General features: G+C 40.8%; 1 protein-coding gene across 2 annotated transcripts; it reads left to right on the top strand.

The window, feature by feature from the left end:
* The first annotated feature begins 212 nt into the window (after nt 1-212).
* On the top strand, nt 213-15,872 carry LOC102798987 (monocarboxylate transporter 2-like). 2 transcript variants are annotated; one of them, XM_006784613.3, is made up of 5 exons: nt 213-372; nt 946-1,166; nt 4,724-4,867; nt 8,183-8,986; nt 12,705-15,872. In XM_006784613.3, the coding sequence occupies exons 2-5, from the start codon at nt 950-952 to the stop codon at nt 12,977-12,979; spliced, it is 1,440 nt and encodes a 479-aa protein (XP_006784676.1). In that variant the 5' UTR covers nt 213-372; nt 946-949; the 3' UTR covers nt 12,980-15,872. The 2 variants fall into 2 exon arrangements, with proteins under 2 accessions (XP_006784676.1, XP_006784675.1); XM_006784612.3 differs by having other exon boundaries at nt 368-443.
* Nucleotides 15,873-17,460: the final 1,588 nt, after the last annotated feature.

Here is a 17,460-nt window from a genome sequence, read left to right as displayed (position 1 = left end):
TATAATGGGATGTGTCAGATTAACTCATTTTGGCTTGGAAAACTCCTGAAAATCATCATTAAGTACATGAAAACATTTTATGTCTGCCAAAGGTAAAGGACACTCAGCCATAACAGCTTTCTTCCTGTTGTAATAGCTTAGTAGTTGTAGAATTTCGTTTTTCCTTCGGCTGTCATACTGAATGCCGCCGCAGACAGCAGTGTGGCTGAAAAACGCAGAGGAGACAAAGCTCATGTCCCATTGATTTTAGTGAATCGGATCACCTCGGGCCCATGTGTGCGACATGTGACCAGCAGTCAAATAAAGCAGTAGGCTGGTGAAACTTTGGTCAAGAACTTCGTAAAGAGAGGCTGCGCAGACGCTCAGCGAACGGTAAGATGCAGTGAGGCTTTCTGCAGTATATCCACACACACTGGGAAACCGGTTTCTTTGTCCACGTGGTGGTGAGTAGCGTTCCTGCTCCACTCCGCGCGTAACGGTTTAACGAGACGGAGTGATCGGAAAAGTTATCTTGGCTTGTAAAAAACTCTAATGTGGAATTGCAGTGTCAGATCTTTGGGTATTGCTGTATTTTAATACGTCTAGGGAAGAAATCACACATTTCCCATTATGATGACCACCACCAACAGCAGCAGCAGTATATTACACAAGAGCTTGCTTTGTTGCGTAGTTTTGCAGGTTATTTCCCCCGCTTCTGTTTACAAACATGGCCGGTGTGGTCTAGCATGTCGCAGAATCTGAAAACAGCCCAAAGTTTAAGTTCGGTGTGAGTCCATGTCTCAACTACCTGTCAGCAAGTTTAGAATGATGTTGAGACTTTTATTTTGAAATCCGACTCCTCGTTTTAAATTAATATGCGCTTGTGTGTTTTACTTAGATTGTACTGCTTTGTTCATGCATGCAGCGAGTGTAACACTGTGTCCCCCTACACTGTACTCTGAACAGGAACATGCCTCCTGCTCCAGCAGATGTTTTGGGCTCCAAGCCCCTGGATGGCGGTTGGGGCTGGATGGTGGTGATTGGGGCCCATATTTCCATTGGGTTTGCCTACTCCACACCCAAAGCCCTTTCCATTTTCTTTAAAGACATTCAAGAAGACTTGCAGGCTGGCTACAGTGAAATAGCATGGATTTCCTCTATTATGCTAGCTGCTATGTATGCAGGAGGTGAGTTAACTCTGTGTGTGCTTTATTGGTTAAACTGTTTCTAAGCTTTCCTATCCACATAGTTAGCATTACTGTATGCTTTATTGTTGTAGGGACTTTACCTTACAATATAGAGCGCCTTAAGGCAACTGTTGTTGTGATTTGGCGCTGTATAAATAAAACTGAATTGAATTTGAATAGTCTTCTGCAGTCTGTTTTTGTCAGCTGTGATATGTGATGCTACATCAATAAACCACTTGCTTAGCATAAATATGATAATCTCAAACCCAGAGCTGCTTGGAATGCAGTGTAGTGTGGCCTCGTACCTTTAGGCCATCACACTTTTTGTAGTCAGCACCTCTAAATCAGTACTCTTATCACTACTAGAGAACACATTTGTATTGGCTGGTAAATGATAGCCTGCAGGTTAACCAGACTGAGTTTTTTTTTTTTTTGGTCTCTTGTTCTTTTGTGTTTTATTTAGTTGTCCTAGGGTTCTGACATACCACGTACACCCCATACTAGCTCCGATCATGGTCTGTTGATCAGAATTTCTCTACACCTTCTGTAAGAAGTTGCATCAAGCATTACTAAAGCACAGCTTCAAACCAGCCGACAGCAGGCAGATCAGTATTTTGAGAAGTCTGCTCTGTGCATTTGCACTTGGCGATAAGCATCATAAACACAAAAATCCCAGTTTCATAAAGATCGTTTGTGTGGTGTCTGTGTCCGCTGCAAAGGCACGACTGTTGTGTATGGGTGTAATTTAGATTTAGAGAAATACAGTAACGAGTATAACTGGCTTCACATGAGCGACTGCACCCGCTGCCTAATAAAGTGAACGTTGCTACCATGTAAGTCACCTGACCTAAATTTAAGTCTCTTCACTGAGGTCCAAAGGGAATTTATGGAAGTAAGCACCACTGCATGTGACATCTACATTTGGGTTTGTAGAAGTGAAGTCAGATGTCACAAATCAGACCCTACTTAGATATATTATATACTGTCTTCAAAATACTAACGTTGAGAATAAATAAAGGTAACAAAAACTGTATTCTCTACAATTTTGTGAAGACATAAATATTTTATTTACTCCTGAAAGAAAAAAGTAGAATCTTGAGTTTTTATTTAGTGTGATTTTCTTCTTCTTGTCTTTTTTTTTTTTTTTACCTGAGTTTGTTAGTATCTGCTTTCAAGGTTGCAGGACAGCACGCTATGTTACTCACCTGCACTCAAATCAGAGTGGCCTAACTAGTGAAATATTCCCCTCCAATGTGGCTCAGGCACAGGACTTTATCATATTGTCCTTGGCAAGGATTCAACAATGTCACCTAGCGGAGGAGAAGGAAAGAGGGGAATATATCAGAGGAAGGTTCAGCACAGTGGGGTCTGACACCAGGCCCCCATGGGAAAGACATGACAGCCTTTTCAGGAAACCTCTGACTCAACGAGTCACAATGATAAACTTATAATGGAAATGGATACGGTGGTAGAACAAGAGATGCCCTATTGTGACACGGCTACAGCGAAAACGATGATCTATCTTTGACCCTGCTTGGAACCTGTGTAACTGTATAAACAGCTGGGTGGATATTTGATTTCCCATACAGTGTTGTGCAGAAGTCTTGAGTCACCCTTCATTCCTTTATATTTTGCTAGAAAAATGGGACACAGGTGCAGCAATTTATTAAAACATGTCAAATCATACATGGAATATGTATATCTGGTAAAAAGAATAAATATTGTATCATTCTAACAAGCATGAATGTCAGTATTTGGTATGACCCCCTCTGTTCTTCACACAGCCTGATCTGTCTTAGGCACACTTTCTTAATTTCTTTAAGTAGTCTTCAGGAATAGTTCTCCAGGCTTCTTGAAGCTGTTGTTTGGATCTTGGCTGCCTTTTGTTGTTTTCTGTCGAGAGTTTGTATTTTTATTTTTTAAATTCAGGTATGTTTTTACTGCATTGGAGGTGTGTTTTTGGATCATGATCTGAAAAATGAAGTTTTTGCCAATCAGACACTTTCCAGACGGCATTGTGTGGTGGATCAAAATCTGTTAATGCTTTTCTGCATTTGTTATTCCATCAGTTTTGACAAGATGCCCAACACAACTGGCTGATATACAGCCCCAAACCATAACAGAGCCTCCACTGGTTGTAGACACTCACTGATCTGAACCAAAAGTTTCACATTTGGATTAATCACTCCATAAGACCTGTTGCCACTGGTTTTAAGTCCAGTTCTTGTGTAACTGGGAATACCTCAGCCTTTTCTCCTTACGGCCTCCCTTAAGAATGCTTTTTCCCTATTTCCCAAGGACACAACTTCTACTTGTCCAGTTTTCCTAGATTTCTTTATGGACAAACTGCACCATGTTGAGATATGCAAGGTCTTCAGCTAATGGCTCTTTAAGAATCACATTGCTAGTGCAAAAATAAAAGAAATTGGAACAAATTATTTGTTTTTGTGACATGCAAAAAGATTTAATCTATCACTGCTGCCACCACTGAACTGCACAGCTAAAAACAATTAAAGGAACAGCTTTTAATCAGAGTATAGCATCAGTCCAGTTAAACTGCTGGGATATTGATTAGGTAAGTTAAGTAGCAGAGGGGGCTGTTAATCAGTTTCACCCACTTTGGTGTTAATGAAATTAACAACAGCTGCACTAGAGGGGCAACAATGAGACAACTGCTAAAATAGGATACTGCTAAAACTCAGTGATGCCCGGGTCCAGATCTGGGAGGAGATTATCCGGTGTCTCATTAGGAGCACACCCCAACGTTGTCACACATGCATACAGGGTAATGGGGGACATACAACTGAGCATCATTGCTGCATCGTTTTTTTTCCACTTTGATTTTTGGGGGGCAGGTTGATCACTTTTATTGCCTTCAAACAATGTGTGAACTTTTCATTCCTAACACAGTCCACATCAGTATACATATCTTTTTTCCCCCATTGAGATCTGATGCGTTTTCAAAGCGTTCCTTTAATTTTTTTTTCGAGAAGTGTGTGTAAGTTCAGTTTGTCTTTTAGCAATAAGAATATAGAGGTTTTCATTATTCTGGAGAACGACTTGTGGTTCAATGTCACTCTTTCAGGCAAGGTTATGAATGAAGGAAAGAGTGACAGCATATAAAAGGCTTTTTAATTGCTGATTGATCACTGGGTGTAGTGTTTTACATTATCAGGGGAATGTTTAATGAGTTGCCAGGTTGCTTTGCTGTGGAGGTCTTCTGTCACCCTCTGTCATGTCCTTTTGCCCTTGGTTTAGATCAGGGATGCTCAACAGCTAATGCGCAAATAATAATGCTTTTCAGATAAAATGAACAGACATTTAAAACAAACATGAAACTCATCTTTTAAGTTATTTATTTTGTTTAATGAGCTATTCATTACAAAATTGTGTGGCAGAATTTAGCCCTATGATCACATGATGAATTTCACTGGTTTAGACCCATCAGTTTACCTTCAAGTAGTAGGTACCCAGATTACTAAAACTTTGGCGACATTAAGAAGTAACATAATACAAGAATGTACCGCTCGTTCTCAGTGCTCATCTGTTTTTTGCAGGACCGGTGAGCAGCATGTTGGTCAATCGTTTTGGGAGCCGACCAATTGTCATCATGGGTGGACTGATGTGTGGAGTGTCTATGGTAACCGCATCTTTTGGGAGCTCCATCGCTTATCTCTACTTCTGCATTGGCGTCATTGGAGGTACAGTACTTTTATTTCTAAGCTGTATGTGTTACTGCTGCTTGAACAGTTTTTTACTTTTTGTGGTCTCACTTTGGGAATTCATAATTGATCACAGACTAAAACCAAGATATCATGCCATACTTGTTTACCATTCAGTTTGCATTCCCATCAATCCTGGTCCCAGTGGGATTGGGATGTTGGCAGTCTGCATCTTTTCACATCGCTTTTAGAATCTCTTGGTTCAGATCTGCTCCCCATAACTAGACTGCCATGCCTTTCCTGAAGGCCCTGGGCATCTGCCCCGGCTCCTAGGGTGCAGTTAGAGCACCGAGGGGACCAGGACCAGGACAGTAATTAAGACAGAACTGTCTCTGATCCCAGAGAGCATGATCTTCCATGGCCCTCTGTACTCTTCCGTAAGCTCCAATCAGGTTCGTCACATGGGGGCTCTCTGCCATCCTAAGAGGCTCATTACCCAGCCAAGGGCCCCTGTGAAGGATTAATAGGCACAGCGAGTGGCTGGGCCATGTGTGGTGCCTGGGGCATGTGTGGGCTCTACACTGTTCCCCTGTGCCTAGTGCACTGACACACAGGCATTAGGCAGTTTTGCCTAGAAGTCATACAGACATATGCTTACACATACACAAACGCCCGCACATTAATAAAAAAGCACCCCACACACAGTGAAATACATCTCAGAATTATTCCTCCTCGTATACTCCTTCATTCACTCTCTCACTGGTGTTTGTGATGCTGAGAAGCTGGTGAGGTATGCTGTCCTTGTCACTGGAATAATGACTCCTTCTCATTGGTTGGAGCACCTGCCTGGCACTGTTCAAGCACAACACAAGATCACATGAACAGTTTCGTGGTTTGTCTCTCTGCACACACCTCAGCTTTAACAATCTGTGTTGCTAAGATTGACTGCATTGGTTATACACACAGTGGACTTTTGTTAAATACCCCAACTCTTTGAATTTTGGGCTGAAGGAAGAACAACACTCGGTGTATAAATGCTCAATCAACAATCTCTTTAATCAATGCAATTCTCTTTATTCCACACAAACACTTTGAGCATTACAAACGTGCGGACGGGAGATGTGCACAGGAGGGTGTCCGGCAAATCTCGACGTGTCTGACCGTTTCTCACATTCTCAAAGCTTCGGCCCCCCTCCAAACTAAACATTCAGATTCTTTCTTTTTCTCAGTGAGCGTAAGTTATGACCTGGGCTTCCTGTGCAGTATGTTCTGTTCTTTCTAATCAGAAGAATAAGGCCATGATTCTCTGGAAAGAGTATTTCTTATCAATAAGCAGTATAATGCATCACAAAACAGTTTAATATCCCATACCTGTTTTTCTCAGAATAAACAATCAGTTACAATCAAACAATCAATCTGCTGGTCCCTCTCTAGTCTAAACAACAGTGTTTCAGTAACTTTCTACTAGAAGATGGTCCCCTGTTATCTACTTTCTCCCAGGCAAGCGTGAGCGAGAGTCTACAGCATTCTACCCCCCAAGGACATGTAATCTAATGCCTTTATTTTCAGGGCCGTGTCCACTTAATACTACACTATATGGTTATATGGCATTTTAGTTAATATAAAGCATAGAATTGAGGCACTTCAAATAATTGAATCTCAACACTTTCTAGGACATTTTGATGATAGTACATATTTATAATTGAACTAAGAGCATCATTTAAATAGTTTCTATAGTGCTTTTCACAGACAGAATGATGACAAGATGTATAGTTTGGATCTTGTCCATTTAGTACTCCGTATGTAATACAAGAAATTTTAAACAAATTCTAAAGTCAACTGGGAGCCAAATTAAAAATGATAAAGCAGGGTTAATGTGAGCTCATTTACTAGAATGTGTTAGTGTGGTTGCAGCATTTTGCATTGCTTGGAGGCGTTAAAGATGTTTTATCTAAGCCTGTAAATAAGGCAATACAATAATCCAGGTGTGACAGCACAAATGCATGGAAAATTCCTCTATTACTATTTTTGGTACGTCATGATTTGGGGTTCCGTGATCATTTAAAACACACTGTTATGCATTCAAATGCATTAAAAATAAGATAAATAGAACACTTAATAGAACCTAAAGGGGTGTCAGTCTGTGCAGTCAGAAAGCATGAACCATTGTGAATCCATTTCACCTGCTTCGGTGCAAATGAACATGGCAACAGGTGCACTGGACGGGTACCAGGAACGTAGAAACTGTTTTGCATGTGGTGGCCACAGACCACAGGTTTGCCATGGTGTCTCCAGACTCTTTCAGATCTGTCAGATGAGCTCTCGGCGAACCGGCCAGTTCTGATGTTCTCTGGCGAATGCCATTGGAGCTGCACGGTGCTGGTTATGAACACTTCATGGAATCTGTTTATGACACTTTGGTCAGAAACATGCACATGAGCAGCCAGCTGGAGGTCATTTTGCTGGGTCCTGTTCCTTCCCATACAAAGGAGCCGACACCACTCCTGCTGGGTTGGCACCCCTTTGCAGCTCTGTCTCCTTGTGTAATGGCCTCCACACTCTTGAGACTGTGCTGGGAGACACAGCAAACCATTTTGAGAAGGTGATGTGCCATCCTGGAGGAGCTGGATTACAACTAAATGGTGCCATGTGGCTTTTTGGAGGTTGCCTTTCCAATGAAGACAACCTGTTGTCACTTTCACTTGCACCAAAACAAGTCTGGCAGCAGCTTTAACATATGTTACTATACTGTGATGATTAAGTGTTCCTCTTAAGTTTTAGGGGACAGTGTCATAATTCGGTGACTTGTAGATGTCACATTTATTGTGATTACAGTCAGTCTTTTTAATTTAAAGTCAAAATAATGTGAAATTCCTCATTAGGAAAGAAAAAAATGCTAAATTACACGTTTTATGTCCCCCTAAAAGCCTAATATAGTAAATCCCCATTTAAATGCATTAAAAAAACCAACCAAACAACAAAAACTTTATGCATCGTAAGAATACCCTGACATTAGAGGGAGAAATTCTAAACACCGTAGCTATCTAACTGTAACTCTTCATCTTCTTCAAAATAAGGTCCAATTAGATGCATAGAAAGGCAAGTGAGTAAATGTATTACCCAGGCTCTCCAATTTATTTCTACTTGAATGGAGAAATTATTTCTGAAATAATTCCAGAGTCCTGTAATGAGATTTTAGATGGCAAAAGTGAAATGAGATGGAACCTTAATGAGCAGCCGGCAGATTTAGTCTTAATTTAATTAAGTACCCTTTGGAGCTTAGGTTCAGTAGGGTTTTTCTTCCTGAGGGTTTTTGGAATGTGACTGAGATGTTTTCAATCTTTCTACATGCAGGTTGTGGACTCGCCTTTAACCTGAATGCATCTCTCACCATCATTAGTAAATATTTTCTGGCCAGGCGTCCTTTAGCCAATGGACTTGCTATGGCTGGCAGTCCAGTGTTCCTTTGTTTCCTGGCTCCTCTTAACCAATATCTACTGGGCACATATGGCTGGAGAGGAAGCCTCCTTATCCTGGGGGGTCTGATGCTCAACTGTTGTGTTGCTGGAGCCCTCATGCGACCTGTTTGTAAGACACTCGCTTGTGCACCGCAGCAAAACGTGGATCGGCCAAATAAGTGCAAGACTAAGATAAAAGGAAGTTGTGTGAAGAACACAAAGAAGTTTGTGGATCTGTCTTTTTTCAGGAACAGGGGCTTTGTCATTTACCTAATAGGAAATGTCATGTTCATCTTTGGAGCGTATGCACCCATTGTGTTCCTGTCTACCTATGCTGTTAGCCAAGGTGTTGAGAAGTACTCTGCGGCCTACCTGCTCTCCATTATGGGCTTTGTTGACATGTTTGTTCGACCCGGCACCGGCCTGGTAGCCAACAGCAAGTGGATCAGGCCTAGAATTCAGTACTTCTTCAGCTTTGCCATGGTTTTTAATGGAACGTGCCATTTGCTGTGCCCTCTGATGAAGAGCTATACCCTCCTGGTGGTCTACGCAGTATTTTTTGGTGTGGGGTTCGGGATGGTTTTCGCCCTGATATTTGAATGCCTTATGGATCTGATGGGAAATCAGCGCTTCCCCAGCGCCGTTGGACTTGTCACGATCGTGGAGTGCTTCCCCATGCTGCTGGGACCACCTGCTGCAGGTAACACATCCTTCATTCATACATAATCCTTTTTCTGTCTTTCTCTTACACAAGTACACATATTTACTCTTAGATCACTTAAGATTGCTTTGCGCTGCTTCTTTCTACAACAGAGGCAAAGAGCAAGGTAATATATACTTACAAACATTGAGAAACACTTGGGGAAAAGAGAAATTTCCGCCGTTACAGAGGAAATAACCGCATTCAAGCGAGAGCAGCCTTGCAAACAATATTTGTTTGTTTATCTCTTTCATTCACAGGCTGTGCATTATGTTGCAGTAAAGCTTGGTAACAGTATCATTTCTGTAAGACAGAGCCGCATTATCACTGAGTATGGATGTTTTGTATTGTATGAGATGCCCACACAAAGATGCAGTTCGTCATGGTGATTTCCTGCTGGAAAGAAGCCATCTATGCTCATGGGCACAGGCTTTCATGACATAATGGAGCATCTGGGGCAAATCCAGGCTTCATTTAAAGATAAGAAAAAAAAGCTGCATTTTATTTACAGTCTGACTAACATTTGCAATAGCAACAGGTTGGGTATAAAGAGCATCTTAGTGAGGCACTCAGAAATACAGATGGGCAGTTTACCAGTAAGAAGCAAACTGTGTCTATATTGTGGAACAATTTCAGATTAATGTTTCTCAACATCAAATTGTGAAGACTTTGAATATCTTATCATTTACAGTACATACTATCATCAACAGATTCAGAGAATCTCTGTGCACATGAGACGAGGCCGAAAATCAGTGTATAATGCCTTTTCACTGCAGTGCCAGAAATATATCTATAAACGCAGCCCGCTGTAACATCCACAGATATTTCATTGTTGAGGCTTTACGAGGGAAAGTTAGGGTGGTATTGTTGGTTTTCATTGCAGTTATAAAATCATGTTGCAAAACTGATGGGGGAAAAACAATGCCAAACTTTAAGATTGATTCACTTATGCATGAATCTACATCATAGTGTATAAAAGTCACATTAGGAAGCACACAGTAAGGTTGGGCGATTGGACCCACTGCTCTTGTAAAAGCCTTTGATCGTTTTTACAAGAGCGATTCATTTATTTGCCCACGAGTAAGTTTGCTAATAATGTTGGTTGAAGCTAACAAAAGCAGTCAATGGAAAAAATAATAGCGCTGTTTTAGCAGCACCGTATTCCAGCTGCGAACAAACCCACCCTCCTCAGAGTCACCCAAATGCAGCGATTCATTTACTTAAACTCATAATAGAAAGAAAGAACGGCAGTAGCCTATGTTCAGAAAAAACAAAAACATTTTATTTAAATTTTAATAAAACCCACCATGGTGGGGAGGGAAACAAAGAGAAACTGGATTCTTTTTTCCACTATAACCGTGTTTACAGGCCGGTCCAGTGTTTGTCTGTCTTACACACTTACAAAATTAAACAAAAAGTACGTTAAAAATCAAAATATCTCTTCGAGCGAACATAAAAAACCCCAAACCCTCAGACATAAAGTCTTTTGTGCAATTCAGTGCATCTCAAATAAATAAATAAATGATTCAATAATCCAAAAAGTAGCTATATTAATACTGAAACAAACAAGAAAAGAAGGTAAAGTATTCCCTCCAAACGAAACTTACGAATAAATTCTAAATGCGTAAATCAGTCGGTGCGCGATTACATTCCCCGCCCATCAAAAAGTCACCTGCACGAATTATTGGATTGACGAATGTTGGCTGGAAAATTTTTACATATCCCCCAACCTTAGCACACAGTACTACACTGACCACCTGTTCAGCATTTTGGCTCATTGTCCCTGTAAAACAAAAAGAAAAAAGCTACTAACATTACTATGAAATACAGTGTAATAGCCATTTTAGCCTAGAGTTGATTTTGCAATATCAGTCAAAGTGTTTCCTCCTTTTGTCAAAAGAAATGATGCTTTTTTAAAATAATTTATTCCCCGACTCTTACTGCTTTTCTTAACAAGTCGAGGCGGACCTATTTTGTCCGATAAACTACTTACCATCTTCTACGTGTAACATTTTTCTTAACTTGTGGCCATCTTTCTTCATGCATGTAAGGATAGACTACAATACTTGTAGGTGTACGCTCCCTAGTGTTTTCAGAAATTTGGTTTTGGAAGGTATTTATCATTTTTGGTGATGTCTGTCAATAACACATACTGTATTGCAGTGAGCAAGCCGTTCTCTCTGTTGTTGCTCAACTTGTTCACCAGTGTTCATACAGGCCTAATGTCCTACATAAACAAGGTGAGGATGTACAGTAGTTTAGCTGCACATGACTTAATCAGCTGTGAATATCATCCTGCTGACAAACGCGTCCTTTGCCTCCAACCTGACTTTTAATGAGGTGAAAAGTTACAGGCCCCCCAGTTAGTCTAGAGCAACCGTGTTCCGAGGCGCTCATTTAATAGGGTAAATAAGTGCCTCCCTGCACGTCTAACAATCTCCTCCAGAGGGCTCAATCGTTATGTCTCCCCTATTTTGCTTGTTACTGCTCCCCCAAACCTTCGGGTCAATCCAATTAGGAGGAAGTGAGGTAAGCGGGTGTAATTACCCTTTTGCTTTGGGTGTTTAATGACGCTCAGTTCAAACTCTCGTCATTAAAGTCCTGTACCTGGGCCATAATTAAGCTGTGAATACATTAAAAAAGAGGTGACTATGCCAGATGGACTTAATTACTGCTTAGCCAATCAAGGGCTGTCTTAATGAGGGTGATGGTCATTGAAGTACAGGCACCAGATGAGTGCTATCAATCAGATAATACAGGCGGCATTGAGATGGTTGAAAATGATCCAAATGCAAAGTGACCCCCTCCTAGTATAGTACAGTACATTGCATTCAGTCACACAAACATTATTTTAACACAATCTTCCACTGCAAAGATGGCAGGTGGTATAGTTAAGGAGATCTGCTAAGGGAATCAGTTTAATTTCCTTATAGTTTAACATCGTCTTTAATTGGTTTCAGAAGGAGACGGTAGCATGTTTGTACTAAATGTGCTTCCTAATATGTTTGACAAACATCAAATTTAAATGTCTTTTGAAAGTTGGGTGTTCGGTTCACGCAGGATTTTATAAAACTGGCCTGATGAATAAACACAGTCATCTTTACTAACTAGATGTTTAATAGTGGAAAGAGAAGGGAAGACTCTAGGAGCAAGAGAAAATAAACAGAAACTAATCCTGCTCAAAATACTTCAGCTTCTGAGGCGAGCTGCCATGATTCCATACGGCTTTAAGGGGGATTGTAATGCAGTGAGGTGGACAGTCCTAGATGCCGATACTGAGAGAGATAGCGACATTCGCCTATTGATCCGTGTCTGGTGGGGAAAACGGGGGTCGGGGCGACTTGTGGACTTAGGACTCAGAAAAGCCGCAGGCTCAAATCTGATCTAAACCACATTTGTCACTTTTCTGCAGACTTGAGCTGGATTGTTATGGTTCTGAGAATATGCCTCTCCTCTGATTCGTTTTGGTAGCAGCCATCCAAATTGCCTTCCCGGCGATTCAGGAGAGCCAAGAAGGGTGTAATGGCCCCGTCATTTCCGAGATGGCTCTTCTCAAATTGGCCTATGCTCACTCTCGCTCTCTTGCACGCACTCATAAGCAATATCTGAGTCTGATCTTCCTCTTCACCTTCACACTTGCCGTCTAGACGCTATACTCTCACTGTGCTGTGTTTTCTTTGATTAGTTTTAAATATTCTTTCTGGCCTCTTTCACACAGGGTTACTGGTAGACATCTTTGGCGACTACAAGTACCTTTTCCTCATGTGTGGCTCAGTCATCACGACTGGTGGGCTTTTTCTCTTCGTCATGAACATCTACAACTACCACATGCTGGAGAAAGAAAAGAGAGCTAAAGACCGAGAGCGTAACCAAACTAACATAGAGAACCAGGAGCAGATGAGCGTCTCAGCGGCAGAGATGGAGCAGCCTGAAGCTGAGGAGACGGAGATGAGCACAGCCCAGCAGGACCCAGAGAGCGCCGAAACAAAATGAAATGTGATTGCTTTATTTAGCGTGAATGCAGCGGGGTGATAGTTGTAGCAGTACAGGTTGATCTTAGCACAGATTGCTTTCTGCTCGCTCACACTCATTTTTAACAGACTGATTTATTCGTTCAGTCAGTCGGCAATTACTTTGACTTTTGATGAACTGTACAGCCTTTCAACCAGCAGACAACACAGAGACTACAGCCATGCTAACAGGTTGTATAGCAACTTGAGCTAATTGCTAATATCGGCGCGCAAAGCTGCTTAACGTTGTTAAACGTGGAGATTTCTCACTGGTATAGATTTGACTATATTCACCATGTTAGCTTAGTGTGTTTACTTTTTTTAAATTACTTTTGCTAATTAGCACAAGGTAGAGCTAAAGCTGATGGAAGTTTTGCTGCACAAGCCACACATGAACAACTTTGACCTGATTATGGCTCTTGATGAAGAATTTGAAGATGGTTAACCAATGTTTTTGAAAGTTTAAAAACGATTAGCTACCTTTCCTGTGCATGTGAGTTTGTGCAGACTGTAAGTAAATATCAGTATTGGGTGAAGTTTTTTTTTTTAAATGAGAAATGCATCTTGTTGGAGTACCTTTTGTGTTACCAAAAACAAAACCCTTTAGGCAATTCATTCTTGATCCTGCCAGTTATTTTGTTCTGAAGGCACAAATCTTATTATACATTAACCTTTTGATTTGTATTGATCTACCTCATTGCAAATTGATATAAGCGCCTTTTACTCTGTAAACAACAAAAAGCTGTTTGTTTTTCCACAGAGTAGGATGGGGAACTAAAACTAGAAGTTATTATTTCTGAGTTGACACACTGGCATCATCCTCTTTATCAGTGGACCTCGCCAGCAGCTGTGTTGTGAAGCTGTTGTGCTTTTTCACATTTCAAGCAGAGCTGTTTGTAGCTGAGAGACATTGTTCTCTCAGACACAGTCTGTGATTTCTTGTATTGTTCTTTTTTTCTGCACAATTGAAAAGTGATGCGAATATTTACTGTAAAAAAATGTAAATTCTGGAATTTACAGTTTGTTGATCAGGTCATGTTGTCAAAATGATATGATGCTACCCTGTGCATCAAGTTTGGTTGAACTCTTGATGGTTCAGGAGGGGTTTGTGGACAGACAGAGATTTCTGTTTTTATAGTAAGTTACAGCAAATCTCAGGTTTTTATTATTTTCCTCAGTATGCTTCAAGGTTACATGACACTTTCTAGAAAATGAGTAAATTATCCCACAGCACTAAGGCCACACAGAGGAAGAAAAACTGTGACAGTGATTCTTAAAATGAAAGAGAATTTTTTATTTTCTATCTTTTTATATAATGCGCTAGTAATGCAGATGTGTCTGGGATTTTCTTTTTTGTTTACTAGGCTAAAAAAAAAGTTACATTTGAGTAGTAATGGATGGAAAAGATGCCATGAATTGCAAATGTGTTATGTTACCCGTGACAACAAAGAAATAAAAGAGTACTGTCACAAAGTACAAAGCTAAGACCTTTAGCTATATGTCAAACTTTAGCTGCTCTAAACAGCTAATTTCTCTCCTTTATTTACAGTCTTCTGTCCACTCTGTCAGCTCTCTAGAGGTATGACATTTGTACAACTGCACCTGCCTGGACTCTGGAGCAATGTTGAATTGTGTACTTTCCTTTAAACCTGTGATGTTTTTCCATTGTTGTTTTCACCGTTCTTAAAACACTGATAACATATTTTGTTGTGGTATTGCACATGCAGTGATTACATTTTATAACTTCTACTTTCTGTATGTGAAATGCTGTATCTGCTGGTCCATAGTTTTCCATTTTTTTTTGGTTGGTCTTTGTAAAGTCTGTAAAGTTTAAACATACACTAACAAAGCCTGTTGTTGGAGTCTTAAACTGACTTTAATTCTGTAATCAACAGCACATGATAACACCTTTTTAACCGTTTGTCAGTATTTATTAATTTCAAGCTGAAACACAAACTAACGAGTGCTAATGATGCCATAATTTTGTGTTGACATTACTTTTCGAAACTGTTCTGATTCTTTTGAAATTTACACACCAGATCTGACGTATTTTTATCATGACACTATGTGGTTTATCTATGTAGATGATTATTTAGGAAGGATGAATAGCCCTGTTTAATTTCCCTCCTCACTTTTTGCACTATCCAGCGTGCTTTTTTTTTGCATTTCACTTTCATCCGGCGATGCTCAAGAAATGCCATCAAATCAAGATGTAGCGTGCAGCTTTTTCAATGTTGGCGCCTGTGTCCAATTTTTCACGACAATTAGAAAACTGGGGAACAAGTTTGGAAATGTCAGCCGCTTAAGGGTGTGAGCGCCTAATGAACCAAAGCCCGGCTGTTCCAGGCTAGTGCTCTTGTGTGCGGCCTCACACGCATCAGCAAATCAGTGGGCCAATAAATTAGAAATGCACAGGCGAGTACAGATACACACGTGTTTGCTATCTCCTGTCCCTTTGCTGAGTATTATACAAGGTCTTTGGACATGACAAGGTGGAAAAATACCCGAGAGACGAGGCTGCGGCTGCAGCGGCCAGGAATCCGTTTGTCATTATTATATTCACTCTCACCTCGTGCTCCCCTCTGGCCTCCTGACCCTCCTCTACAGGCTGCCCTTCTCATAATGTTTGTTCCTGTGGAGTTCCATAAATGTTGTCCTCCATGCCCAATGGTAAAAAAAAACACAAGACTTCTGGATCTCCAGAGGGTCTTGGAGGTGGTCCAATGACTAGGCAATGCTGGGAAAAGTGCTGTGGAGCAAAAAATAAACAGCCGTGAATAAAATGGCTTTAGGGTAGTTTACACTTCTGCATTGCTGTTTAGTAATTTCACAGTTAATGCAATGTTATGTGCTCATGATCTCAATAAACACGGGCTACGTCCTTACTAAAGGGTTCTTTTGGTGTTCTTTCTCCTTGCATCATGGGTTTTAGTGTCTTGCCCATTAGATCTCTGTCTGCTGCGGTCTGCTGAGGTTACAGCAAAATGTAATATAATTGCAAAATAGCTGGAAACACTAAGTAGCATCGGTGGCTGTAAATATAAACAGGAAGAGTAGTGCTAGTGTTAGAGTGCTTCTTCCTTATCTGTTTATGACGACTACAATTAGAATGCATCCGCTTGTTCTAAGTGTAACTGGCAGCTCTCAGTTACAGTAACTGTCAGTCGGTGTTAAAGAGGTAGCGAGCGAGTGGGTATCACTCTTCATAAAGCATCCTACGTACGCCACGAAACGTTCTTAGACTGGCGTGTGGATGCTGACTGTCAGCCGTTCTCTTGACCTTTGGATCTGTGCAAATCAGATCCTAGTTGTTTACAATAAGGGGGACTGACCTGATGAATCTAGAGTGGTCTTACACAAGTGAAAAGTTGGAGACGAGCAGGAAAGAAAGAATGTACTCCCGAAGGGCTCAAAGAGCACTGGCATCTATCAACAGAAGAAATTGAATGGGATGTTTCGGAGCAGCAGAGATTAGATAGACCCGGGGTTGTTGAGCAAGCAGAGGCACCCGATGTAATGGTTTCCTCGCTGCAGTGAGATCAAACTTATAGAAGGCAGCGAAGGAGGACAAGTGTGCACACACATAAATACACAGACACACTGCGAAGCCTACAGTGGCCTTTAGGGTTAAAGAAGAGATGTGGTGCATGGTTATTTGCTCAGGGACTGCACTGTATAGGATGAGAGAAGATGACACTGGAGAGGTGCTATTTTCACATTAGCCACATTTTCATTAGCGCATGCAGACGCTAGGTTTCTTGTGATTGATTTCAAAAGTTAATGAAATCAGAGAGATTATAGATCAAGTTTAATTGAGTACAGTTGGAAATACAGTGCTGTGCAAAAGTCTTGAGCCACAGTTGACAGTTCTCCAGGTCTCTAAAGGTTTTCTTTGGATATTAGCTTCTTTTCCCACTTATTTTCAGTCCAGTTCCTGCATCTGACTTTTTTTTAGAGTAATATTTTTTTAACCACTTTACACTAAATCATTCAAAGATAAAAAAGGCACCTAACACAAGGGTTGAGGCAGTATTGTGCTGACACATACCAAAGAACACATTTTAAATTGCATCTTTAGGCACTTTGTTACAAGCAGCTTGCAACAAGAGGACATTATCTCTTGAATTAAATCTACAAAAACTGTCAAGTATAACATACCCAGATTTTCAAAAATAGTATTTTTGCGCCAACAAGGTGAATACCAAAGAGCTGTTAGCTGAAACATTATATTGGCATTGTGGACAAGCTGGACAAGTGGAGGACATAAGAAAAAGTAGCAGGCCTACAGCAGATGAACAGCATCTGAAAATGATGTCAGCAAGAAATAAATACCAGACACAGGAACTGAGATATGCATCTGATCCTTGTGTTGATCCATCGACTGTCTGCTTAAGCCTCTTTGGAAATGGTTTTATTAGAAGGGGAAACAGGGAAAAAAGGCTGAGGTATACATCAGAAAATCAG

The sequence above is a fragment of the Neolamprologus brichardi genome, chromosome 5, assembly GCF_056152115.1.
Source record: "Neolamprologus brichardi isolate AB-2024 chromosome 5, ASM5615211v1, whole genome shotgun sequence".
NCBI lineage: Eukaryota > Metazoa > Chordata > Actinopteri > Cichliformes > Cichlidae > Neolamprologus > Neolamprologus brichardi.
Note: the sequence above shows the minus strand (reverse complement) of the source record. Positions and strands in the feature narration are given on the sequence as shown.

Bases quoted from the DNA above. Each gene is read 5' to 3' on its own strand.
- LOC102798987 (XM_006784613.3), top strand. From the start codon at position 950: ATGCCTCCTGCTCCAGCAGATGTTTTGGGCTCCAAGCCCCTGGATGGC. The intron at 1,167-4,723 runs GTGAGTTAACTC...TGTTTTTTGCAG, and splicing joins AGCTGCTATGTATGCAGGAG to GACCGGTGAGCAGCATGTTG. The intron at 8,987-12,704 runs GTAACACATCCT...TCTTTCACACAG, and splicing joins GCTGGGACCACCTGCTGCAG to GGTTACTGGTAGACATCTTT.